This window comes from Anguilla rostrata, chromosome 7 (genome assembly GCF_018555375.3).
Source record: "Anguilla rostrata isolate EN2019 chromosome 7, ASM1855537v3, whole genome shotgun sequence".
Taxonomy (NCBI): Eukaryota; Metazoa; Chordata; class Actinopteri; order Anguilliformes; family Anguillidae; genus Anguilla; species Anguilla rostrata.
In genome coordinates this window covers 16,993,643-17,019,888 of record NC_057939.1, presented here as the reverse complement: position 1 = coordinate 17,019,888, position 26,246 = coordinate 16,993,643, and the positions used below count along the sequence as shown (strand labels likewise).

Below are 26,246 nucleotides of genomic sequence, written 5' to 3'. Positions count from 1 at the left end.
ATTATGTACTTCTCAAAATTATAATCTTAAAAATCTTCATTGAACACACACACACAATCCCTATAACAATTTTACTGATCTTTTGACATAGGGTATATATTATTTTTAATGTAGCTGAGTTTGGCAACTATTCTTGTCTAAATGACTTATAATTAATCACGGTATACTGTGCAATAAAAAATAAGTCATTTTCAGCACCAGCATCAAATTTGCTGATAATCTCTAACGAGCGTCTTTGGCACAAAAAACAACAGTATTCTGGACTCCACAGAAACGCATTAGAGCACGTTTCAGTGACACAACACCTCTGCAATGATATCTTACTATCATAGGAAGAAAGTGAATTTAAAAGACAATGCATGTTAACAAACTACCACCAAAGACCAATAAGAGAACGAGCGAGGTCTTGCACAATTCTAAATTCACCAGTAGAGCTTCGCAAATATCCATAAGAAAGAGCCCCCTGCGAAAGTTTCCCGTGGGGCAAACGCAGCAGGTTTATGCTAATCAGTCTCAGAGGAGGGGAGCGACGGAGCCATTTTGTAGTCATTTTAAACTTAACGTGGAAATAATGAGACTCTGCTCCGCGGACATAAAACAAAAGTACTTTTTATAACATTAAAAACGTTAAATGGAATGTACCTGAAAGGCGATGCGTGGGGACAAGGCGAGTTAATGGATTTTTCCAGGTGTTTTGGTGAAGTTGTGTGGATCTAAGGAGTTTTACACTATGGAACTTCCAATGAACTGGATCTGGGTTGGTGTGCTTTTATATGTTCCCTTGTTGGGATGTTTCGATCTTCACATTTCGGAGACATTGCACCCGGGGGCCGTTTTGGCGAATTTATCACTGGGACCCTCTTGGATCTATAAAATCGATAGGACTTTAACTCCCAAATACATTCAAAACTTTTTAGAAATAGACGGCAGAAACGGAGTGCTCGTCCTTTCCCGAAAAGTGGACTGTGCGCGCATACACAGGAATCCTGCGCCGCTTTATTTTAAAATAAGATCTTTGACATCTGAAAACTTTATCTTGACACATTTTAACACGTATGTTCATGGGCAGGATTGTTTCATTAAATACAAGAGAAAGAATTCACCAGGTAAGCCCGATGTCTACATTAATTTTATTTCCAGAGTGAAGGCAGCGTCCTGCTTTTCGCCAGGTAATTTGCTTTTGAATATAAAGGAACATTTACCAGTATTCACTCGGAATTTAAAGTTTTCCAGATGGTCATGCACTGAAACGGACTTTAAAGTAGTTTTTAACAACGACAACGTAACATTGAGCGGGCATGGTTGCTTGCAGCCAGGGAAGCCGAGTGAGGCGGGTTTACTATGCACATTGCACGGAGAGGAGAGCGACCGCGTCTTCGTGCGTGTGAATTTGCGGTTTGTGACAGCAGCAGGCAATGGTTTTTTGAATCCGTGGAACAAACGAAAAAGGAGAAACGTGAATACTGCTCCCCAGTTTCAGCTGCCCACTTATCAGGTGTCGGTCCCGGAGAACGAGCCGGCAGGAACTCGTGTCATTACGCTCAAAGCGATTGATGCGGATGATGGAGAAGCTGGCAGGATTGAGTACGCCATGGCCGCTATTTTTGATAGTAGGTCAAATGATTATTTTCAGATCAACTCACAGACCGGTAGCATCACAACAATGCAGCCATTAGACAGGGAGGTCAAGGACACGCACGTCTTTAAAGTGACGGCTACGGACAACGGTACTCCCCCTAGGTCAGCCACAACATACCTTACAGTCACTGTCAGCGATACAAATGACCACGGGCCGGTGTTTGAACAGACTGAATACCGGGTGAACATTCGGGAGAATGTGGAGGTGGGGTTCGAAGTGATGACGATAAGGGCTACAGACGGGGATGCCCCCTCTAATGCCAATATGATCTATAAGATTGTAAATTCTGAGGCCAATCCTGGTTTTGAAATCGATCCCAGGAATGGACTGGTTAAGATCAAGGTTCGCCCAGACAGGGAAACTCAGGCCAAATATGAGCTGATAGTGGAGGCTAACGATCAGGGCAAGGATCCAGGACCGCGCAGTGCAACGGCAACAGTGCACATCATTGTGGAAGATGAGAATGACAACTACCCCCAATTCAGTGAGAAAAGATATGTTGTCCAGGTGCCGGAGAACATAGCCATAAACACAAAAGTAGCCCAGGTGGAGGCCACCGACAAAGACGAAGGAAACAATGCCAAAGTCCACTACAGCATCATCAGTGGAAATGTGAAGGGTCAGTTCTACATCCACTCCCCCACAGGCGTCATTGACGTCATCAACTCCCTGGATTACGAGCTGATCAGGGAGTACAATTTGCGGATAAAGGCACAGGATGGGGGCAGACCCCCCCTGATTAATGGAACGGGCATGGTCGTGGTCCAGGTGGTGGACGTGAATGACAACGCCCCCATGTTCGTCAGCACACCTTTCCAAGCCTCCGTTCTGGAGAGCGTGGCTGTGGGTTACTCCGTGATCCACATCCAGGCTATTGACGCAGACTCTGGGGAAAACGCTCGTCTGGAATACAGGCTCACAGGCACGCCGCATGACTTTCCATTCACAATCAACAACAGCACTGGCTGGATAACTGTTGCTCTTGAGCTGGACAGGGAGACCACTGAATATTACACCTTCGGCGTGGAGGCAAGGGATAATGGTATTCCCGTGATGTCATCCTCGGCCAGCGTCAGCATCACAGTGCTGGATGTGAATGATAATGTCCCCACTTTCACAGAGAAGGTGTACCAGCTAAAGATCAACGAGGACGCCCTGGTAGGGTCCAGTGTGCTGACAGTCACAGCCATCGACCGTGACGTGAACAGTGTGGTGACGTATCAGATCTCCAGCGGCAACACAAGGAATCGCTTTGCCATAACCAGCCAGAGCGGTGGCGGTCTCATTACCCTGGCACTGCCACTGGACTACAAGCAGGAGCGCCAGTATGTGCTGACAGTGACCGCGTCTGATGGCACACGCTACGACACCGCCCAGGTCTTCATCAACATCACTGATGCCAACACGCACCGGCCCGTGTTCCAGAGCGCCAACTACCAGGTGGTGATCAACGAAGACAAGCCCGTGGGCTCCACAGTCGTGGTGATCAGTGCGACGGACGAGGACACGGGTGAGAATGCCCGCATCACTTATGTCATGGAGGACAACGTTCCCCAGTTCAAGATTGACCCAGATTCGGGAGCCATCACCACTCAGATGGAGATCGACTACGAGGACCAGGCCTCCTACACGCTGGCCATCATCGCTCGTGACAATGGCATTCCCCAAAAGTCCGACACCACCTATGTAGAAATCATCGTCCTGGACGCCAATGACAATGCGCCCCAGTTCCTGCGAGACATGTACCAGGGCAGCGTGTTCGAAGACGTAGCCGCCATGACTAGTGTATTGCAGATCTCTGCTTCTGACAGGGACTCGGGGTCCAATGGGAGAGTGAGCTATACCTTTCAAGGTGGGGATGATGGGGACGGTGACTTTTCTATTGAGCCCTACTCTGGAATCATCAGGACGGCCAGGAAGCTGGACAGAGAGAACGTGCCCGTGTACAACCTGAGAGCCTTTGCGGTGGACAGGGGCGTTCCTCCACTGAAGGCCGGAGTGGACATCCAGGTGACCGTGTTGGACATTAACGACAACGCTCCTGTGTTTGAGAAGGACGAGCTGTACATATTCGTGGAGGAGAACAGTCCCGTGGGTTCCGTGGTGGCACGGATCACTGCTACGGACCCGGACGAGGGAACCAACGCCCAGATAATGTACCAGATTGTGGAGGGAAATATCCCGGAGGTCTTCCAGCTTGATATTTTCAACGGGGACCTGACTGCCCTCACGGACTTGGACTACGAGTCCAAAACGGAATATGTGATTGTGGTCCAGGCGACCTCCGCGCCCCTGGTCAGCCGGGCCACCGTTCACATCCAGCTGGTGGATGTCAACGACAATGCTCCGGTGCTGCAGAACTTTGAGATCATCTTCAACAACTACGTCACCAACAAGGCCAACAGCTTTCCGTCTGGAGTAATTGGGAAGGTGCCAGCCCACGACCCGGACGTTTCGGATAAGCTCCACTACAGCTTCGTGGAGGGTAACGACCTGCACCTGCTGATCCTGGACCCGGACACAGGAGAACTGCGTCTGAGCCGAGACCTGGACAACAACCGGGCCCTGGAGGCTATAATGCGTGTTTCAGTCACTGGTAAGTCTCTCCCCCCTCTCTGCACATTCAAAGAAATGTTATGTAATTGAAAGAAGTTTGTAGATGAAGGCTTTGCATGCCATACTGTTTAAATGAATGTTGCAATATGTTGATGTATTGTCTATATTTGAAATGTGGAAGACGCATGCTCTTGAGAAAATGTTTGTGCTTTATGTGTGTGCTGGGTAAAATGCTTCAGGTGTGTATACAGATTTTCAGGTTCTCCTGTTTTTATGCATTTTTTGATGACATGACATTTTGCTATAATTGTGCAGTGGCTGCAAATCTATATCAATCTTGCTTTTTTGATGTTGATAATATGTACTCATAATATGCATTTCTGAAGTTATAGATTGCTTATTGAGAGGGGAGGGAAATTTTCATTTGGCCATCTTTTACTTCAGGGCTGCACACTAGTCTTTGTGATTTGAATATGTTTTTAAATACACACATGCATTTAAATCTACAGTTGAATATTTATGGTGCATTCTCTCACTTCCTTTTTCTTATAGTGTGGTTAGTTCAGAGATTCTTTGATCATTGTCTCAGACTGCATCTGCCTGATTTTGAAATGATAAGCAATAATTATGCTTGTGGTTGTATGTTGTGTCGCCATATTTGCAGTTAATTATATTGGGGTGAATTAAGTCATTATGTTGAATTTAATAGTGTGAGCACTAAACAATGTAACTGATTTGTCTTAATTATCCCACAGCTGGATAATTTGCAATACAGGCTGCATATCTGTTGAAATGTGGCTTTATCCTGATCGTATGTTATTCTCAGTATATGGTATGCTGTAATACTGCAGGAATTTGTGTTAAAGGTAAATGTCCTTTCCTGTACTGATTTATAAATGCTTAACAAGTTAATCATTGGTTAGCAGCAAATACATCACTGTCACCTACGGTCCCTGAAAATGACTTCAAATCTGATTTGGCGGTGAAGCACAATGGACACCAAAGGGAGGATCTGTAAACGGAGACAGGGCTTCATATTTTCCTAGAAGTATGCACGGGGCATCTTGGTGCCTCGACAGAATGTTGCCTTGTGGTGTCCTAGCGATTATTTTACATCATTCCTCCGATTGGTGACGTATTCTTGGGGTCGCGGACCCCCGAGCGCTACTCCTGCTGTTGCTGTAATATTGTCTTACATTTGTATTCCTCAGAACATCCCGCTCTGTGACACTGTGACCTCTCCAGGCCTCTCTCACAATGCCTCTCATCATAAATCAGCTTTATGGAATAGTCCTCTTTGTCTTCTTTGACAAGCTCAGCTGACCTGCCTGAGAGTGGCATACTAGTGGTCAGTGATAGCCCCTGGTAGGCTCAGCTATTATTACCAGTATTAATGTGGTCCCCAATGGTACTCATCAATGACAACAGTGACATTGTGTTCTCCATGACGACAGTGACTACTCCCTGTGATCCTCTGGGAAACAAGCTCTTCTTCAGAGCAGTGCACCAAACTCCCCCACCTCCCTTCCCTGATTCAGGAATAACCTCGTGTCAAATGTTAGGGAACCATTAGTGTTGATTACATGACCTTTCACCCCAGGTTCTGGGGCGGCAAAAAAATTCCCTGGAGGACAAATATGGACCTAGAGTGAAAAGAACAGTAGCAGATAAACCCCTTTTTGCTAATTGGTCTCAAAATCGCAACCTTTTAAAAAGGTTACTGCTACTTTTATCATCTGGCATTGCCCTACTGAGAAGAACTCAATAAGATGCCTTGTACAAACGGCACTCATTTCAGAGAATCGTACTGTTAAAGACAAGCAGTATATTGATGTGAAATGCAATATTTCCTTATTTAGTTTGGCTGATTTTTAATTTATTGTTCATTTTATTTGTTCAGATTCCTTGCATGTTGTCTGTGTCACCTGACAGAGAATCTAAAATGGCCTTAATGTGAATTTGACTGCAGAAGAATGGGTGAGTTTCTCATTAAAGGGACTGAAATTACTTGTGTAACTTCCTTGAAAGGGATGAAGCCTCCGATTTCCTCTGGATAAAGTGGATGGCTGTTTGGGCGATAAGACGAGCCTGTCAGATTTACAGAAAAATGGAGAGGACTGTGTGTGCGCGAATGCATTATTGTAGTAATATAATCCCTCTTATCAGGGTTTGTAAAGATTTAACCAGCTTTTCCTGAAATAAGGTCCCTACCCTTCTTATTTCTGCTTGAGCACCTAAAGACATTCCCACCCTCTGTTGCTGTTCAATACATGTGATAAGCCCTCTGCTTGGCCCAAGGCAAAAGTAAATAAAGAAAAGTTGAAACAAGTTAACTGATGTCGCCCAATCTACTGAAAGGGCATTCATATTCCTGTCATAAACTTTGCCCCAGTCTTGTATATCTAAATGATGCACTAATGACAGATCACTTTGCAGAAAGTGTGGATTCATGCCAAATGATCATTTCTGGTTTATTTCCTTGCGTTGCCAGTTGAAGCTCAGAGCATGCTGTTACATGCACACATGCTGTTCCCCTTTGGGGATAAAGTCGGTCTCTCATGCAGAGCCAGTTTGACCTGTGACAGTTCCAGGCATTTATAATATTTCTCACTTGTTCCCCAGAATTTAACTCGTATGAATCCAGAGGACACTTTCACGCTTATGTCCTGTGTAATGTAGTGTAATTATTATATATGCCTTTACTACTAAAAATGTGGGAATCAGAAGGCAAAGGGTTTTGGCCTTTTTATACCACTTGATAACGGCATTACCTGTCCATGTCAGGATTTGAACCAGCAAACTTACCAGCATAACTGTTTTCTCCATGGCTCCCCTGTTCTGAGTGTCAGATTATGGGCATTAAAAGGTCCAGGCACCAGTCCTGTGGAGACCAATTCAGAGCCTTATCTGTCCTAATTCTAATAGGGAAATTACCATGGCACATGCCTCTGCTTTGCGACCCTAATTATTGATTGACTTTTTATACTGCTGATCTGAGCTGCGACAGCTGGCTTTAGGAAGCTCTTGAAGCGTTCAGTTTATTTTCACTGTATGCTTGAGAGATGTGAGTTGTATTTTTGTTTGTTGCTTATATAAAAGTAAATAAACTGTCCCTTTACCATATTTAAAACACTGTGGATTTACTGTTTATTACTTTGTCCAGTTTAAAATATGGAGCTATAAAAATCAAAACCTATATAACCGTCTCTTACCATGCAAATAAAGCATATTATTATTCCTATGATCTATAGATGGTTATTCAACTGGGTTAATGTGTCTGCACATAATGTGTGTGTATGTGTGTCTGTGCCTGTGTTTCCTGCATCCATAATGCATAGAGTGAGCATATGGAGAAGGTGTTGATTGTGTTCCCATATGAAAATCTATGGAGAATTTTGAAGATTCTCACCTCATATTCATCACCATTTTACACCTTATGTGCTCTAATTAAAGTTGCCATTTAATTTGAATGTGCTTGGAATAGTAATCATAGCATGACTGTAGGTGACTTTTCCCTCCAAAAATTCTAGTTTTCTGATTTTTTTTTCTTTATGGTGCTTTCTTTATCACACCCATGCAACATAAACACCAGTTGCTTTGTGAACAAACACAGAATTACTTGAGTTATAGACTATATTTATCAATTTTTTAAACATTTGTTCTGAAGAATGCATATAAAAGTATCAAATTTTCATACCAGCCTGTGAATGTCAGTATCCAAACAGGAATCCTCCTCCAGTGAAATTTTCCACAGTGTGTCCACCGGCCTCAAGCCCAGGGTTGATGCTGGCATGTGATGATGGGAGAGTGGTTGGCTTTCCATTGTAGACTGTAGGGGCAGGTGGTGAACGCATCCTTTGTTTTTTTGTGAGTATCGTTTGTGAAGGACACTGGAGAGAGTGGGGGAATAAGGACGGCATATTTTTTGCCCTGTCGCTGAGACAGGAGATCAGGTTCGCTGCCGTGACACGCGATCCAGGCCCTGTGAGAGGGGCACTGCCCGTGAAGTGGGCACCGACAGCCATGTGCCAGCTGCTGCACAGACTGGTTGTGTCTGCTTGACTGATGACAGGGTTGTGAAGGGAAGTCCGTATAATGTTCCTTTTTTTGGTCGCACCATTTTGGTACTTTTTGCATGATACCAATGAAAGGTTTTACACCACAGTAAATGGTGTAAAATAGGTATGTTCGAGTACCTTTGTATGTGTTTGCTGTGTCTGCATGCATTCTTCCCTCTGTGTGTGTGTGTGTGTGTGTGTGTGCTTGCTTGCTCCTGCCCTAGAGCATGCAATCCTATACTCTAGTAGGGTAAGTTGGAGCAGTATGCGCCTCTGGCTTTGTGTTGCAGTTGTCAAAACAGAACATCTTTTGGTTGAGGTGTGGGGCATCCATCTTTCCCCGTGAGCCATCGATTAACTTTTGAACTGTGGAATCATGGGTTGTCCGCAGTGGATGTTCTGTTTGGTGCTATTGATCCACGGGTGTGAAGAAATTCCCCCATTTTGTCTAAATGCATGTGAATGGGTCATAGATTAAAAAGTAAGTAATTAAAAATGATTATAAATGCAGAAAATTATTTGTTTGGGGCCCTGAAATAGGATGGAGGTAACATCCACTACGAAGGCTTTTTATCAGTGTTATGTAGTTTTTATTTTAGAAAATATTCATATTAATCTCTTCATGAAAGTAACATTTTTTAAAGACAGCGTTCTGTGGGAGTAGGCAGCATTATAAATGTGTTGTCATTGTGATTTTATAGCTTAAACTTTGTAACATGGTCTTTATCTGAGGTATTCTTTAAGATAAACCATGATGAAATGCTGCAACACAATGATATAAAGCATCGTGGAGGAAATTTATTTTGCACAAAATCATTTGCAATGTTTTTAATCTGGCACTGGCGTTCTGGCTGAGAAGCCAAGTCCGTGTTGTCAAACAGCGTGAAAGCTTCCTGGACTGCCACTTGCAGTTCCCCTGAGCTCAACAGGCGCTCGGTGAAAGAACCTTAGCATCAATTAACCTAAAACAACAGGCAGAGTGCTCCCTCTCTCCGTGCTCAATGAGTGGGAAAGGAATCCGAATCGTGTTTAATCTTGCAGAGAGGTTTGAAAAGGAGCGGGGAGTCGGGAGCGGGTGGAGGTGGTTTACCCGGAGCGCCAGAGGGAGGGAAACGCACGGGAGTCTGTGGCTTTGCTTCGGGGTGTCTGAGAAATCCCAGCATTGCTGGAATAGTTTAATTTTAGGATTCCACTACCCCTCACAATTGGAATGAAATGTTTCCTTTGGAGGACATTTCTATAACTTGACTGTATTTTCTTAAAGCCCTGGTTTTAATGTTAGAAAATGCTCATAAATGCACATTTTATTCATATTTTACATTTTAGGCATCTTATACAGAGCGACTTACATAACTTGCATTATTTTACATGCAGTGCATCTATACAGCTGTATATTTTACTGACATTATTCAGGTCAGGCTACACTGTCCGAACCATTGTGTTACTTATTTGTAGGACTGTCACGGATTTAAAATAAATAAATAAATAAATAAAAATGGACCTGTTGGAATCACACAATTAATATACATTCTTATTTACTTTCAACGTATGGACAAAAATATATGTAACTACATGACAAATTGAATACTAAATTCCTATCCTCTGTTAAATGTTAATTATTAAACTAGGTAGTTTGTTGCTCATGGATTACCTGTTAACTGTCTCTTTTATAACTGTGTTTTCAATGACTTGTCCAAAATGAATAAAATGTTGTGTAGTTTTATTTTATTATATAAAATAATATTGGCAAATGTATAATAATCTCACCAAATGTCTATATCATAGAGGAGGCTAGTGGAATCTGTTAAAAGGAACCGTGCCAACTGTGTGTTAGAATTTGATGCTAACTGATGAAACCGTTAAAAACCTATCCTGTCTGGGATGGCCATGCTGTCCTGCATCTGGCAAGATTGAGCACTGAAGCATGGGTATCCTCCACAGACTCTGGATATGTCAAAGTGACTCCAGCATGGCTTTGGAAGATTAAATCAGCTTAATTGTTTGTCAAAATATTAGATTAGATCCAGAACATTCTTTCTGTCCAGAACACATTTGAAGCATATGAATTTGTCTGTGGAAGGATGCTGCATGAAAGCTGATGTTTAACTGCTGTTCCACCTTTTTCTCGGCATGTTCCCAAGGTATATGCAAGCCCCACTGCGAATCTGTGACCACTGGTCAGGGATTAGACAGAGCTGTTTGCATTAAACTCCTTGTTTTTGTCCTTGTAATAGGGATTGTGCACACGTGGTGAAAGTGGGAATGTCCACACAATCGATTCTCCTTTGATAGTCCCTGCTGCTTCCAGGTGAAAGAAGGGAGTGTGGACAAGAGCGAGTCTGACACACTTTCCAACACCGTCACACCACCTTCCCTCTGTCGGTTGATGCAGGACTTCAGGGTTTTGCTGAAAATACTTGTGTCAGATTGTAAAAGAAGAGAAAGACATCATTCCAAGGACATGAGTCAGTGGAGAATCAGTATGATTGGACATTGCCCCAGAGGGGCGAGGCCTGAGGGGACCTTCTCTTCTGTATCCAAGTAAAGAGGAGGAGGGAGGTTGTCTCTCATGATGACATCCGGATAATCGCTCCGCAGGAAGGTGATTTGTTGGACAGGTTCAGAGAACCTGTTGTCGTGTAACATGACACACAGTGCTCTCTCCCCCCTCCTCTGTTACTTTCTCTCTCTCTCTCTCTCACACACACACACACACACACCACAAACACAAACAAAAGGGCCTTTGTCTGAACATCATGGAATGAAAAGCCAGCTAATACTGCCAACGGGGAAAAAGTGTGACATTACATGTGTTCGATGGTCGCGTTTGGTGGGTCAGGAATGTTAAGGCAGAAAAACATTAAAGGCCGTTACAGCCTGGGTATTGAAGGGCCGAGAAGTCTTCCACCCTGGAGAACAGTATCACAATTACAACTTTTGAAGTTGAAAGATGTCTCTGGTTCCTTGATCATGGTGAAAGTTCTTTAGGCTAGAGGTGGTGAAATGCTGGTAAAGGAATATCTTTGTCATCAGCAATGCATTATCATCTCAAACAATGATTATATGTGTATGGTAACAATAACGGTTCATCCTTTTCTTTAAAAAATTGGCTGTGCCACTAGGAGTTTAGGTTTCCATGAAATTCCACCCTGGGCCACATTTTTCAATCCATTCTGAGATAAAAGCTCAGGTAGTAAATCTTCTCTGCTGCGGCACGTTACAAGATTGTCTGGTTATTGCAGTCTTTGAGAGAGCGCTGCTTGGTCGTCTCGGAGATGGGTTCTACACTACCTGTTTACTAACTAGCTTGCTTATCAGGGCATGTGGAAGTTGATAAGAAGCTGAATGTGACACAGGTGTGTGGAGTGTTTGATAATGAGACCGTCTCTGTGATCGACCTTCCTTCCCTAATTGCATCCCTTCCCGGTGTTTCAGGGGAGCTTGGTATGAGTCAGTGTGTGACCCAGCCTCTCGGTTAACTTTATTAGTGCCAAAGAAATGCATGCGAATGGGAATGTGAAACCGGGATGAGGCTACGGTTGTTTTTGTCTTGCTGTGCGCTGTTGCTGGAGGCAGCGGAGGTTTCAGAACCAAAAGTGATCTAATCTTATTATAGCAAGCAGCCTTTTTTGTAGGAGATTCTGCTGTGGACAGTGGATTAATGGGCGCCTTTGTGAAGTTAGCAATATGCCTTTCAGAGGCATGCAAAACATCCAAACACAGGAGCTGCTACGCATCTAACCCAACTGCAGTTGGCTTCAGAAATTCAGCAGGTTGCCATTCCAATTAGTGGTGGATAGGCAGAGCTTTCTGCTGTCCTTTCATTCCTGAGTTTAAAAACTTGTTCAGCCGTGGGTAAATACCTATAATGGCCAAAAAAAGAGAGCAGCATAAGGAGCATTTGAGCTTCTTCATTAACAGCAGTGTAAATGCACCATTCAGTATCTATTGAGTTTCATTAAATGCAAGCGATTGCTAACCACTTGGAAAAAAATGAATGAAGAAAAAAAAAATATATATATATATATAGATAGATATTGGGATCTATCTCTCGGTTTTCTTTCTGCTGTTGTGCAAGAGACAGTTTCTTGCATCTGGGGTCAGATGAGATTGTGACAATCTCGTGCCTCTCAATGTGAAAGCTCAAAGTCAACAGATCAGTCATGCGTTACATTTCTGACTCTCTCCTTATGTTTCTGTTACTGTAGTCATACCTCTGAAAACAGTGGCATAGTGTGATCTAGTTAAGCACACCCTGGGCATAAGTCACACTATTCCCCTAAACCATGTGAATCATTTCCAAAGGTCCTGTAGCAATGATGTTATGTTAGCAGGGTGAATTATTGATTTTATCAACAGCGGTAGAATGAAATTATGTGTTAAACTCCTTCAAGCCATATTGATATCTGTATAATTGCAATTTTTCCATAATACTGAAGACAATGGGGACTCTTGCGCCATTGTCAAATTGTCAACTGCAACCCTGTCGTAATGATAAATGAATAGTTTCACCTACACACACACACATCACATTCACAGTCTTTGTATAACCAACCATTTCAACTTGCTTCTGGAGAGAACACTCACTTCTTATACAAAACTTAATAACATTGAAATTCACCCGAGGAATCAGTTCTGACTGATTCATAATGATATACGTGCAGCTGTCACAGTGGCACAGTGTTTTATCTATTTTCCCTTTAGATATGCTGGTCTTGGGATTTGGAGCACAGTAATGTATGAGGTGTGAAGAGACCGTGAGGAAAATGCCCAGTGTCTGTCTCCTGCTGTCTGTTGCTCTCTCATTAGTCAGAGTAGGGGGGAGAGGTGGAGCGATACAGAGAGCCACAGATAGCATTTATCTTAGCCCCTGGGAGAATAGACTGCGACATGCCAAAGGCAGCAAGCCAAGGGATCGTACTCTCTCACAGAACAGCGCCGCAGTCCAACATCTCAGTCAGCTCAAGTCAAAGGGTTGTACAGTCAGACTAGGTGCTCATTCCTCAAGTGTGTTTACGTTTCAGACAATAGGTACTCACTCACTAATTCTACATTCAGACTTTAGGTACTCACTCACTAATTCTACATTCAGACTTTAGGTACTCAGTAATTGTACATTTCCATTGTTGGCATTCCATCATAGTTCTCTATAGTAGTTCTGTATTCAGAAGAAAAAATTAGACAGTGCTAAGGGTTTTGTTGTCTGTGAGAGGGGAGTTAGTTTCAGTCTTTACACTGTACTACATTGTCTTACAGCATAATCAGGCTCTAAGTTTGATTCTTTTTTCAAATAAAAGGGTGTGCACAAAACACCTTTTGACCCCCCCCCCCCCCGTCAACTCAGAAAATTGATCAGACCTGGACTGACGTGGACAGCTGAGGGATCAAACACCTCCCATGGGTCAGTTCCATTACATACAGGCCGCGTTACTCTCAACCCGATGTTAGAATCGAGCATTCTTCAACCCGCATCTGTTATTAACCCTTACAAGTCAATGGGGAAAGCATAACTCCATGCTTTCACCATTGACAACTCCAAAATTGGTGGTTTCGGTCAAAAGAATGTCTTGCGTCTTTTCTCTGCAAAGTTACATCACTATCCTCTTGGAAAAGTAATATTTGCACATGCAAATGTAGCATGCTCTAACTGGCATTCCACACCTGTAAGTGATTTCCCTCTAAATTATTTTTTTAGTTACACTAGTCAATATCCATTTCCCAAAGTCTGCTCTCACTGTTAATCTCCCCCCTGCTACATGATATCCCAGCTTGGATGGGAATCTGTGACACTGCTCACTGCTTGGTGAGAAACCCATCAGCTCTTCTCGTTCAACCCACATTCCCTCCCTGAGAACCTATATGAAATATTTGTGCTGTGAAATTTGTGGGTATCATAATCAAATTATCACATGCATGGCTGATTTGTTGTTTGGAAGTGCTCAAATTTGTGTGACCACTTAAAGAAGTTTGGACTGTGGCCCAGAGATGGACGATTCGAAGCTGAGAATGCTAGGTAATTGTGTGCCAGGGACAGGCTTGTGAAGAGCTGGCCCACTGACTGCAGGCTGGGTCACCCTTGCATTCCTCCTGCAGCACTGGGGCCCCCCTGCTGTGACATCACGCAAACCAGAGGAACACTTTGTCTCGCTCAAATTGAGCAAACGTTACAGTGCGGCTCACCTTTCCGTTTAAACTCGCTCACACTGTGTAAGCGGCTTAAGAAACTACAAACCCTTCAGGGTCTTCATGCAGAATGTGAAGGACAGTGCATAAGTGACATGCCAGAAAATTCCAACGATTGACAGCAGAGACCAATATAGAAGAGACAGTTCACTAGAATAGAATTTGATTCCATACTTCTTAAACCCCTTGGAACCCAAGTATCGTTTGTGGAATGTGCGTTAGTACTAGTACTTGAAGTTGATGTTCATGGCTATGGATAGCTGCTACTTTATGAAAATTGTACTTTATCTGACCTGTGTTTGTTTTTGTTCCAGTGACCTTTGGTATGCATTGATTGTATGTTGCCTTGGATAAAAGTGTCTGCCAAATAAAATGTCATGTAAAGTACTTTAAAAAATAAGATCCAAGTCCTCACTGTGTGAGAGAAAGACCTATTCCTCCTTCTCCATCAGTATGGCATTTGTAAGAGCCATGGAAATTGTAAAGCAATTCCATAGATAGCTAAAGTGCCTGGCTTCCCCATGTTTAAATGTGTATATATAATATAATTATGAGCAAGCATGAGTGAGAAAACTCTTCCAGTCCTTAGGATCTATTGTTTTCCCCATAGCCATTTCTTTAAGTGCAATTTCTGTCTCCGTCTACATTACATTCTTAAAGGCCATGTAAATGGTCTCAGGGACTTCTGTACTGCCAGTATGTAAATGCAGTGACAATGGAGACATAATGGGAGGCTGGTGTTCCCCACATGGAATGCGTCCTGTCGCATGCTAATGCACAGGGCCCTTTGTTGTTGTGCGGGCTTCAGTTCACACTGTTTGAGGGTGTTGTTGTGTGTTTGAAATCTCGAAATGTTAATGGGGCGGGGGGTGGGGGCATGTGGTGTATAGGACAGTGGATACAAGCAGGGCCTGAAGAGGAATCTATGAAGTGATACCCTGGAACAATGGACTTCTCCTTCTGTGGATTAGCTTGGGCTTCTTGAAGTTTCCATTGTGTCGGCAAGTCGAGGACATGCAGATTTGTTTCTCAGTTTTTTCCTTTAATACTTTGCAGATATCATGTGTAGGTGATGACATTGGTTGGAAATGAGGTGCAATCATGGCAAATTCGAGGGAAATATTTTGTGTCCATAACATGAGAAAATCCCAATGTGCATTTAATAATGATTTGTAATTTTTTAAGATCACAGTCTCACTACCTCTGAAGATAAAGAGGTGGTGGAATAGTTAAAAAGGAGAATGAGAATTCACTCTTTGGCTCGATGCAACGTCTTTTAGCAGTCATGTAAAAATGGGGTTCTGTATCTGAAATGGGTGGGAGGGGAACATTCAGAACCTCCTGTTTCTGTGAGCTATTCCCCTTGTGAATCCTTTGGATAAATCTATACTGTAATTTCACCGTATGAAACAAGTCAAGTACGCTCTTCAGCATTTTCTATCTTTTCTCACCATTGTTGTTGAAATGACAAAAACACATGCTGACTTGAGCCGAAGTGCTCACCTGTGCTCCCCTCTGAACCATGTTAAATTGGTTTGGTCCACATGGAGTAATTTAGCAGCAAAGCTAGTTGTGCGTAGGACGGAGGACGGAGTGTAGCACAGTGGGTAAGGAACTAGACTTGTAACCGAAAGGTTGCAGGTTCGATTCCCGGGTAAGGACACTGCCGTTGTACCCTTGAGCAAGGTACTTAACCTGCATTGCTTCAGTATATATCCAGCTGTATAAATGGATACAATGTAAAAAAAATGCTATGTAAAAGTTGTGTAAGTCGCTCTGGATAAGAGCGTCTGCTAAATGCCTGTAATGTAATGTAATGTAATGCGTAGCTGTGGAGTGCTCTGGGGGAGCAGCTGGATGGACCCTGAGTCGCTCTTATCAGTTTTATTGTCTTTCAGCTTTCAGTCTTTTCAGCCCTAGCCCCCCTGCCTCCTTATGCTCCGGGTGCCCCATGCCGCCACCCTCAGCCCTGCTATGATCCCAACTTCAGCCCTGCTAGGCCCCTGCCCCAGCCCTCGCTCTGCTATGCCCCCCTCCTCCCTTTCCTCTCATCTTTGCCTGCTGTGATTGACACCCATCTAACCCTGCGTTTTTTACATTCCTGCTTCGACATCTCTACTCCAGCAAATTCCACGCCCCTCCTCGGCCCATTCTACGGCTCTGTGACCCTGCCCCTAGACCCCTGTCGGTAGCCTGGTCCCCCTCAGTGGCTGAGTAGTGTACTGCAGGCGGCCCCAGTCATGTCAGGAATGATCTTCTCTCTCTGCAGTTTCCATATGGGGGCTCCCAGTGCAACAGCTGCCCGTGACCTGTGGGGAGCGGGCCAGGAATCCTCGAAACTCCACCACACTCCCCCGCCCCTTTACATATCCATCACACGCCTGGCTCCAGCCCCGCGCCAGTTAACCTCACTGCCGGTCTGTCACCACTCCCAGCTTCTGTGCCACATCCATTACACCCTCCCCCCTGTCCATCACCACTCCCCTAATGCAAGGCCACGCCCCGTCTCCTCCACCCCCCACGTGAGACTGCTCTCTGCTCCAACGCTGTGTCCGCACCCCCTTTCTGCTTCTGCCTGCCCTGGACTGTGGGCCAGCCCCAGGGGGCCCGGGTCAGCTAACGGGCCGGTGAAGAGGGATGACATCAGAGTAAAGTGAAGCGTAGCTGATACACATGGTGTGGAAGGGGTGATGACTGACCTTGGTGGGTCAGGGAGAGAGAGTTTTTAATTGTCTCCTCATATCATATAGCTTGACAGTAATAACTGCCTTAGTTTGTGAAAGTGGCTTTTGTTTTCTCCAGCATGATGTGTGTGCGTTGACGTAGCATGCAATTTGCTGCTTGTAGTAATTCTTATTTGTGCCTTTTCAAATAACACTCAGCCATCGACTGTCAGGAATGTCATAGCAAACCACAGGTACACACTTGGGGCTTTTTAAAAAACTCACTTTCAGCGTCCCTCCGAGGTCTGTCATCACCTTTCAGATCCCGCCCACATCAGCCACGCTGCTTAGTGGTGTGATGCCATCTCTCCTCACCATGGTAACGGGTGCGTGGCTTCCAGGGACGGCCACAAGCAGGGCAGGGATTCTTCAGGGTTGTGTTTCGCTGCAGGAGCCTACAGATGCTTCCCATCATCGATAATGACTACTCCTGTTTCCTGATGCTGCTTCTCTACTCCAGGTCCAGGACTGAGGAGGACTGGGCCTTTACTCTGTGGTTACACTTTGTTTAGACAAGGAGTTTTGGAACCCCGGACTGCAATTTGCTAAATCAATTCAAACCAGCTTCTTTTCAATTGAATCAAATTTGCAAATGATTGCTATATAATTACAGTTCAGAGTTCAAATGTGCCATCTTAGTCTTTCACCCTCTCACTCCTTCCACCCCTCCCAGGATTAATAACCCCACACTTGCGGTGGTGTTTGCATTGAAAGGTGTGCTGTTTGCAGAGGGCCTGGTTCATAGGAAGATGAAATGCTATACCGCTGGACCCTGGCACTTCCTGTATGGGTCTGTCACAACTTTGAAGCTTGTTGTATTCAGACAGAAACAAACCAGCGCCTTGTTTTCTTTTTCAACACCTCCTTTCCGTGCCAGATGATTGTCCTTGGCTGTGAGCACAGTCATTGTTATTGAAAATACTTTTCCAGCCATAAATATAGGCTTGATTGGGTGCTGCGGCCATATCAGTGTAGAGATTTTGTAATGTTAGTGGGTTAGCGTGTGTATGCTTCATCACAGTGGGACTGCAGTGTTGAATAATGGGCTCTGATTGTAAATGCTGTATTATTACAATGATGACAATGCTGTGGGGGGCATGCGTTGCATAGGAATACCTTTGTGATTGTGTAACTGGAGAGCTTTCTGTTCTTCTCTTTCACTCAGCAACATGTGTTGCTGTCCCTCTTCCTCTGCTGTTGAAAATAACTTCAGACTCTCCCCTCACCCTGCCCTACTCCCCCCTCCATACCCCCCAGCGTATCACTGTTCATCCCCTCTTCAGACCTTCGCCGTGGCACAGGGGTCTTTTGGAGCCTCCGCTCCGGGAAGGGCCCGGCCTGCTTTGTGAGACGTCTGATCCTGTGCCAGGCAGGTAACCTGGTAACCTGGTTTATGTCTCCTGATTGGAGGGGGACTGTTTGACCGACGCAGAGATGGTGACTCGTGGCTAGGCTGTGCGCAGTGGCAGACTGAAGCTTGGAGGATGGAGTGGGTGGGGGTGGGGGTGGGGGTGGGGGTGAAGAAGCATGGGCATTCATGGCCTATCGCCATGGCGACCCAATGCAGTGGAATGGGCTTTGGGCAGGGAGGTAGGCTGCAACGCTGGACCCTTTTGTAGAAGGGGCTGAGTCCCGGGAACCCTTTAAACCGAGGAGTGAGGACGCATTGTCCCTGTGCGGATTTCTGTCACTGTCAGACAAAGCCGTTCTGCTGGGCTGATTGTTTGGCAGAGCAGAGTGTGGAAGAAACTCAGGATGAAGGAGGGAGCGAGGGAGAGAAGAAGAGAGGGAGGGCTGATGGGGGGGGGGGGTCTTCTGAAAGCCGGCTCTTTTCCCTGTGTCGGGACCGCTGGGCCAGGCTCAGACACGGCTCAGCGGTCCGCGCTGGATGAATGCAGGGGTGTTGTATCCCTGTCCTGCGGAGCACTGAGGGGCAGGAGTCAAAAACACTGTCCACTGAGCTGTGACCACACAGGATAGGAGTCATGGACTTTCCCTCCAGATGCACACTGTGCAAGTTACAGAGGGATTCATGAACGGCAGTTGATTCGGCAGTGCTTGGGTCTCTCTCTCTCTCTTCCCACTCTTTCACTCTCTCTATCTCTCTCTCTCTCTGCCTCACCCTTCATGAGTGTTGGGTTGCAGCCTTTGTTACCCCTGGTTACTGATAAACAGAGAGCTTAGTTACCAGGCCCCAAGTGATTGGTTCTTTTCAGTTGAAAAAATGGGTTGCCAGGGGAACAGTAGGACTTGTGTAAATTTGAAAAAGATAGCCAGGCATGGGGTGGGGGGTGGATGGGGTTGTGTGGAGGTATTTTCACAGTGATTTAAAATACGCATGCAGTGAGGGCAACACCCCCACTCCCTGCCTACAAAGCTGTAAGACCCTAAATTCCTTTACTTAAACCTCACAGCATGCAGGACAATAGCACACGCTTGCAAGACACCCATTCAGAGTCAAGTTTTAGATGTGGCCTTTTGTTTGCTTGAGAATCCATTAACTATGTGACATTCAGGCCACTGGACTGGTTTCTGTCTAGTGTGAGGTGCGAGTGTTGCTGACAGCAGACTACCTGAGCCTCGGTAGTAAGGTATCAGAGAAGCAGCCTTCAGATGGAGGGGCATTGCTGCAATTCCAGAGTTAAAGCTTGCTGTCACAGAGTTGAGCTTGAACAAATGACCTTTGTGATTGTGTAATTGCACTTTCTCTGAATAATTACACTTCATGACCTTTTTTTAGTCGGCGTAGTTCACCTGTATTTTGTGTATGAGATGTTGTCCCTGGAGGGTGATAGAAGTTATCTTTTCTTGCTGTAGTCCGTGCGCGATGCCCTTGCAGAGTACGACAGCGTAGCCCTCCTGTCTAACCTGCCTGTGGCCACCCCATATGGCCTCACGTGGCCCTCACTGCACACATAAAAGCATCGACACATCATCTTCACCTGTGTCCTCAGTACTCTGTTCTGGCAGGGTCTGTTTCCCTTTCACCTGAAAGCCTTGGAACAGTTCTAGCTACACCTGGAGGCCCTCTGCTTTGAATCATTGATGTGTCAATTGAACTTCTTTTGGCTCTGTCCCTCTGCTCCATCTGTTTACCCCTTCTCTCATGGGCTTTGCATGGGAAGCCGTAAGCTTGGATACCGCGGTACGAGGAATCCGCCTCGCGTTGTCCGGCCGCATGCTTTACCGCTCCGGCTGCATCAGAGCAGAGACGCCTGCGGCGGGGCTTCGGAGGGTGAGGGAACAGATTCAACGGGAGAGGGTGTGCAAGGCCAGCCAGGTGCTCCTCGTTTCCCCTCTCTTCTCCGTCCCACAGGAGGTCCCGCGCGGTGGGGACTGGATAGTGCAGGAAGGCGCATTCCCGACGCCTGCAATGTGTTTTTCATTGTCGGGTCCTGTTTGGCGGCAGTTTACAACGCAGCGTGGACGCTTTTACGACCAGAAACTTCCATTAATGAACCTCAATGACGGAACATTTACTGCCTTTTATGGCTTTTCCTGTGGAGACGTCCTAGCCAGTCCCTGACTGTGTCGTGTTATTAATGAGACCAAAGGTGGAATGTGGCCAGTGTACGGCTGATTAGCGTAAAGCTGGTGACTGGAGAGCAGTGTGACACAGCGGTTATGGAACAGAGCATAGCAATGAGGCGGTTGTATGTTCAAATCCTTGGTAGGACATTGTTACCATACCCATGAGCAAGAACCCTAAAGTGACTGGGTTCAGTACACTTGTGATAGTATAATTCGGGCACAAGCCCGAGTTTTGAGTTGTGTAGCACAAATTTGTGATACAATCAAACGTTGGATTGTTCATCCCTTTACATTTGGCAAGTGCCTTAGTGTGGTGCCTAATTTTAGTCACTCATTAAGAAGCACAAGAGTTTTTATTGCTCAAGTGCTGTCTTTTTGTGGGAAACTTGATTTTTTTCAAAACTGTTCAGTCATTGGACATAATTGTCAGGTGTTGTATCGTGAAGTAAAGCTTTACAGCTGATTGGCCCCGAATGATTCCTGCTCACTCAGAGTCTCTTTGAAGTCAGCGGGAATGCAAAAGTCAGGAATATGCAGGCTTTAATGACTCTGCTCGCTCCCTCCCTCGCCCCCTCGTTCTTCCCCCAGGGTGCTGTGCAGTGTGCTCTGTGAGTGATGAATGAGGTGACAAACAAGAATTGCACGACTTAACTCTTCCCTCGTCTAATCGGGCCTTCTATCACTCAGAGAGACCGGGAGATAAGAGGCATTCCACTGGGCGCTCAGACCCCAAACCCTGCTTTTGGATGATCTCTCTTCTGGTCACCCCGGGTGAATAAGTGCGGGAATGGTCACCTCGTTTGTCTGAGAAGCGAATGACCGTGTTCTGTAGACTTTTCAGGCCGTACACTGCAGCAGATGCTTCTTTACCGCATAACTGCCATAATATATTTACCTCAGTAAACAAGAGAGGCAAAGCTAAAACCTGCATTGTCTTCAGTTTTGTTATGGCATGGAGCTCCATGAGGGAGAATATCAATGGCAGCATTTTGAGGTTCGCTTGGACTTGATTTGATACTATTGAAAGTCACCCTTAGAGATTGTTGTATCATAATCAGTGTAAAAGTATCATGGATGGTAGGGTGGTGTGTCAGCTTTGTGAAGGATGGCCACTCGTTGGAGGATTTCCTGCTTGTTAGCGTGAGGTCAGCGGCCTTCCCAAAAGAGCTCCTGTAATAACAAGACTCGCAGCCCTAGTGAAATTAGGGGTTGTGGCTCCGCTCAGGTGACCCGGCTCCACAGGCGACCGCAGGCCTGGCTCACCTGGTTGCCCGAAATCAAAGCCAGCAGTGCCGGCGCACTCTCGTTGACACCTGGTTGCCACCAGTTACCTCGACCCACACCCCTGTAAGTGAGAGCGAACAAAGGAATGCCTTCATCTGTTGCCTGGGGGAGCCAAGGTCCTGTCAGTGCTGGGAAGTGGACCGTAGACAGACACACCGACCGACAGAAGTTCCCCGCAGGAGGAATGCCTCTCTTATGAAAATTCCTCCGGCCCACTTAGACAGACAGAGGCACTCCGGTGTCACGAATGTGAGCCTGCGAAAGTCATAAGTTATTAAGAAAGATTTGACAGAGTAAGTAATGAAACAGGGTAAATTTAACAACTGGTAAATTACGGACTGGTGGGATCTTTTATGTAGTCCTGTCCAACCAGATTGTTCTGCACTGCCTTGCCAGAGAGAATATGTTGGTCAATGCATGGTAATATGCCCACGCATTCTAGCACTGACAGGATATGCTGTCCTTTAATAGAGCATAGTGGCCAAGGAGCTGGGCTTGTCTCATGAAGGTTGCAGGTTTGATTCACATTTACATGCATTCATTTGTACACCTGAGTACGCTATCAGAATACATGGGCAGCTGAATTCTTTAATCATCCGATGACAGCTTTTTATTTTTCCCTGTTTTTTTTTGTTTTTGCTTCAAAGTTAATAGAATACATCAGCCAGAGACATCAAAGAATATAAAACTGTATACATTTTAAAAATAGTCTTAAAACACATTTTTTACCTTGGCTTTTGGCCTTTTATTCTTTTTATTATTTTATTATCTCTTAATTGTCTCTAGATTTATTTTATGATAGTGTTTTGTGCCTTCGCTCTTATTGCTGTGCTTATCTTTTTTATTTTGAACTGTTTTATTACTTTGTTTTATGTCTTATTATTTTATCATTATGTTCTGATTATACTGTAACTATGTTTTCTTTGTGCCAACTTGTAATGCTTGATGGCTTGGATTGTATGAAAAGTGGTGAACAAATAGACGTAGTAGTAGCAGTAGTAGTGGTATTTAAAGCACTTACAGCAAGGCTTATGCTTTGTGAATGTTGTCGAGTTCTTTGTGGAGGAGTAAGTTCAGTAATCCCAATATATGCATTACTTTATGCAGAAGAGATTCTACCCAGACCATTAACCCTAGCCCTTCTCATTGTCATATTTGACATGGGATGGACAGGCAGTCTTAAACAAATGTTGTAGAATTCATCATAACTTTGAGTTGTGAGCTGTGTCCTGTGTATGCTTTGAGTGTTTGAGGGCTTGATCTTAATCACAGCAACACTGTCTTGGTCGAAGTCTATCCGTTCAGCAGTCTGAAAGTCAGTGTTAAGGATGTGCTCCAGGTGGAGGAAGTACTGCTTGCCCCACCTTGACAGTATAGGAATTGTTTTGATAGGCGCAAGTGAGTATGCATTCCTGTTTACATTCTTTCATCATTATTTGGATTAGATTGGGCACTTTCTCGGCTTTTGTAAGCTACTGTTGTTGTGTCCTCGTCTGAGTTTGTCGCCCAGGGCTGTGAAGGATTATATCGCCTGATCTTACCCTTTTCTCCTGTGCATACTTTTGTGCCATCTCATTGGTGCAAGTCATAGCAGACCGAGTAGGCTGTCTGTTAATTTGCTTTATGTGAAAGAAGGTGCAGATGTACAGTATTTCTTTGAATCCCACTATTTTTTAAAATTTTTTTAATTTTTTTGTTTCTAAAAATAATGCCATGTATTACTTGTGAGCCGTCCTTGTTGTTGCCAACTAAAACTATGGGGTAATGTAAATATTTTAATCCCTTTAATAAGTTTTTCTTGTCAGAGACAAGTGGTGTAGCTCCTCTCTCCTCTTAGGAAAGTCACTGGAGCTGAATTTGATCCCTCACCCCAGGACCATGGGAAATGGCTTCCTTGCGCCTTTCTTCCCCTCTCTGGGTTGATGTGTTTGGTGAATGGTACGGTGCGCGCTAGCTGTTCCCACTCACCCCCGCACTCTTTGTGCGCTGGCAGGCGCTGGCCTCCCGCCAGGAACTTGGGAACAGGAGATTATTTAGGTCAGCCGTTGGCAGCGCCATTGCCGTGGGTACTGGCCTTAAAGACGTGTCTTGCCTTGGTGGCAGATGGGTGTACTTTGAGGTTGAGTGGCCCTCCGAGCTGCTTTTGACCCCTCTCCTCCTGCCTTGACCCCCCCCAAAAACTCATCTCACAGCCTCTCTTAGATACTGAAGGGAAGGGATGTCGGCAGCAGGGAGGACTTGGACACGCCGACCTTTGGCTAACGCAATGATGGAGGCTGCGGTAAAGACCCGTAACTCGATTAGGTTGGACCGCGAGAGCTGAGAGTTCAGTGCAGGATTTAACTGTTAACTGAATTTCAGCAGCGAAAATCGATTACGAACGTGTCCTTGGTTCCCGCTGCTTCACAGACGAGCGTGTTTTGTATGGAATGCTGCGTTGGAATCCACGGTTGCATAGCTTTTTGACGGTTTAGAGACGGTGCGGCTAGTTGCGTGTATTGATCAGGGGAGGCCGTGCCAGTTTAACAAGGCCACAACCTTCAGCGAGTTAAACGTCTCATGACACTCTGCTTCAGCTAATTTAATAAACAATCAACACGACACTGCCTTTTTGTTTTTTGTTGGTTTTTAATCAATTCATTCAGTTCATTAGACCATGAAAATCTAGGTTCTGCCCCCATCATTTAAACCCTGTGTAGGAACAACTTGATGGCCAGATCTTGGCTATGCAATGTGATGTCGTCTGTTCAGTTTTAGCTAATTTGCTGAACATGGCCAATTCACAGCTAGGAAACAATGGGCTGAAGCAGGCTGGAGTAGCCACACACTGTCTTAAAGCAATCCGACTGTTAGGCCCGACAGCTGTCACTATTCACTACTCTCTCTCTTTCTGACAGTGGCCCTTTTCTTTTTTTGATGCTTAAAGAGGACTGGAGCATTTAGGTATTGTTGTTGGCAGCTTTTCTTATTGCAAAGAGACTATTGGATGCGGAGAGGAATGTAATTGAGTTTATTGTGTCGTAATTGCATTGGAGGACACGGTGAGGAGCGTGGCGAATGTCGCAGTGGCTTCGGGTTACTGTTTTTAGCTAATTTCGGAGCTTCTGGGGGCCCCCAGGGACCTGCTGGTTTGAGGAGTCTGATAACAGATAAGTGTGAAACGCTACAGCCTGTCGGACACACTCCTCATGTCTTTAACCAGAAACCCTCCCCCTGTCAGACCCAAGGACTGTCAATACTGGCGGTTTCAAATTGTAGTGACCCTGTGAAAAGGATTCTACCATCCTGGTTACAAGCCAGTTATGAGTTTTGACATCCATTTGGTCTTGTTCTGTATTGGAACGTTGTTTTTTTCCCCTCACTAATACAGATAATGCCAGATGAATTAAAATCTGCTCTAAGTAGAAAGGACACTTCTGGGTGCCAGGTGTCCTTTGCCAGTAATACTTGTGTGTAAAGGCACAAACAGAGCTATTGCATCTGGGGTTACACTGAGTGCTAACCTTGGCATTGACGAAACAAAGACAAAATGCCAAAAGAAACCACGTCTGCATTCCAGAACTGCGGATCAGCTCCCCAGATCACCAGGTTCTATCACCAGTTCTGCCTGCATTGTGTTCTTCCATGTAATCTTTAGTGAGCTGAGCTGACCTTTTGTCAGCTGGACAAAAATTGAATTGGAACTCCTGGTTAGCTCCTTGGTGCAACCTTCACAATACAAGCCAGCCTGGGTTCAGTTCTATGATATGAATGGAAAACTTTTAGGATATATATTATCATTCCTTCATGTTAACTCTTTCAGCATTATTACATATTTACCAGAAGAAGCTGGTATTCAATATTTTATCAGTATGAGAGATCTGTAAGAGGTCTGTATTGCCAGGCTTAAATGTGCCAGTTTTAACTGTCGTAAAAATGATGGGGTGGGTTTGGGGACAGCAGTCAGATCCATCAATCTGTCCATCTCTTTCTACCTCCCTCACTCTATCTTTTAACATGTTTTACTCCCTTTCTGTCACTCCATCCTCCCTCTGTCTGTTTGTTTCCTTCTTTTTCCCCTCTCTTGCTTTCTCCATCTGTCTCTCCCATGCTTTATGATTAGGACATTCCTGGTGGATTCAACAGCAGTTCTGGATTCAGCTGTAGTCTCTTTATCTTGGATGGATTAGTTATCCTGTGCGGCTGGCGTTTGCTTTGATCTGAGGCCAGAGATGGACGTGGATGTTGAGGATAAAGATGTCCAGGAGATGAGTTCAGCTTAAACTAAGTGGT

General features: G+C 45.0%; 1 protein-coding gene across 1 annotated transcript in view; it reads left to right on the top strand.

Moving 5' to 3' along the window:
- Positions 1 to 475: 475 nt before the first annotated feature.
- Positions 476 to 26,246, top strand: part of LOC135259201 (cadherin EGF LAG seven-pass G-type receptor 1-like) — an 84,619-nt gene continuing 58,848 nt past the window's right edge. The window contains 1 exon segment of the mRNA XM_064343275.1: positions 476 to 4,235. Within this exon segment, the coding sequence (XP_064199345.1) occupies positions 731 to 4,235 (3,505 nt within the window). The 5' untranslated portion in view covers positions 476 to 730.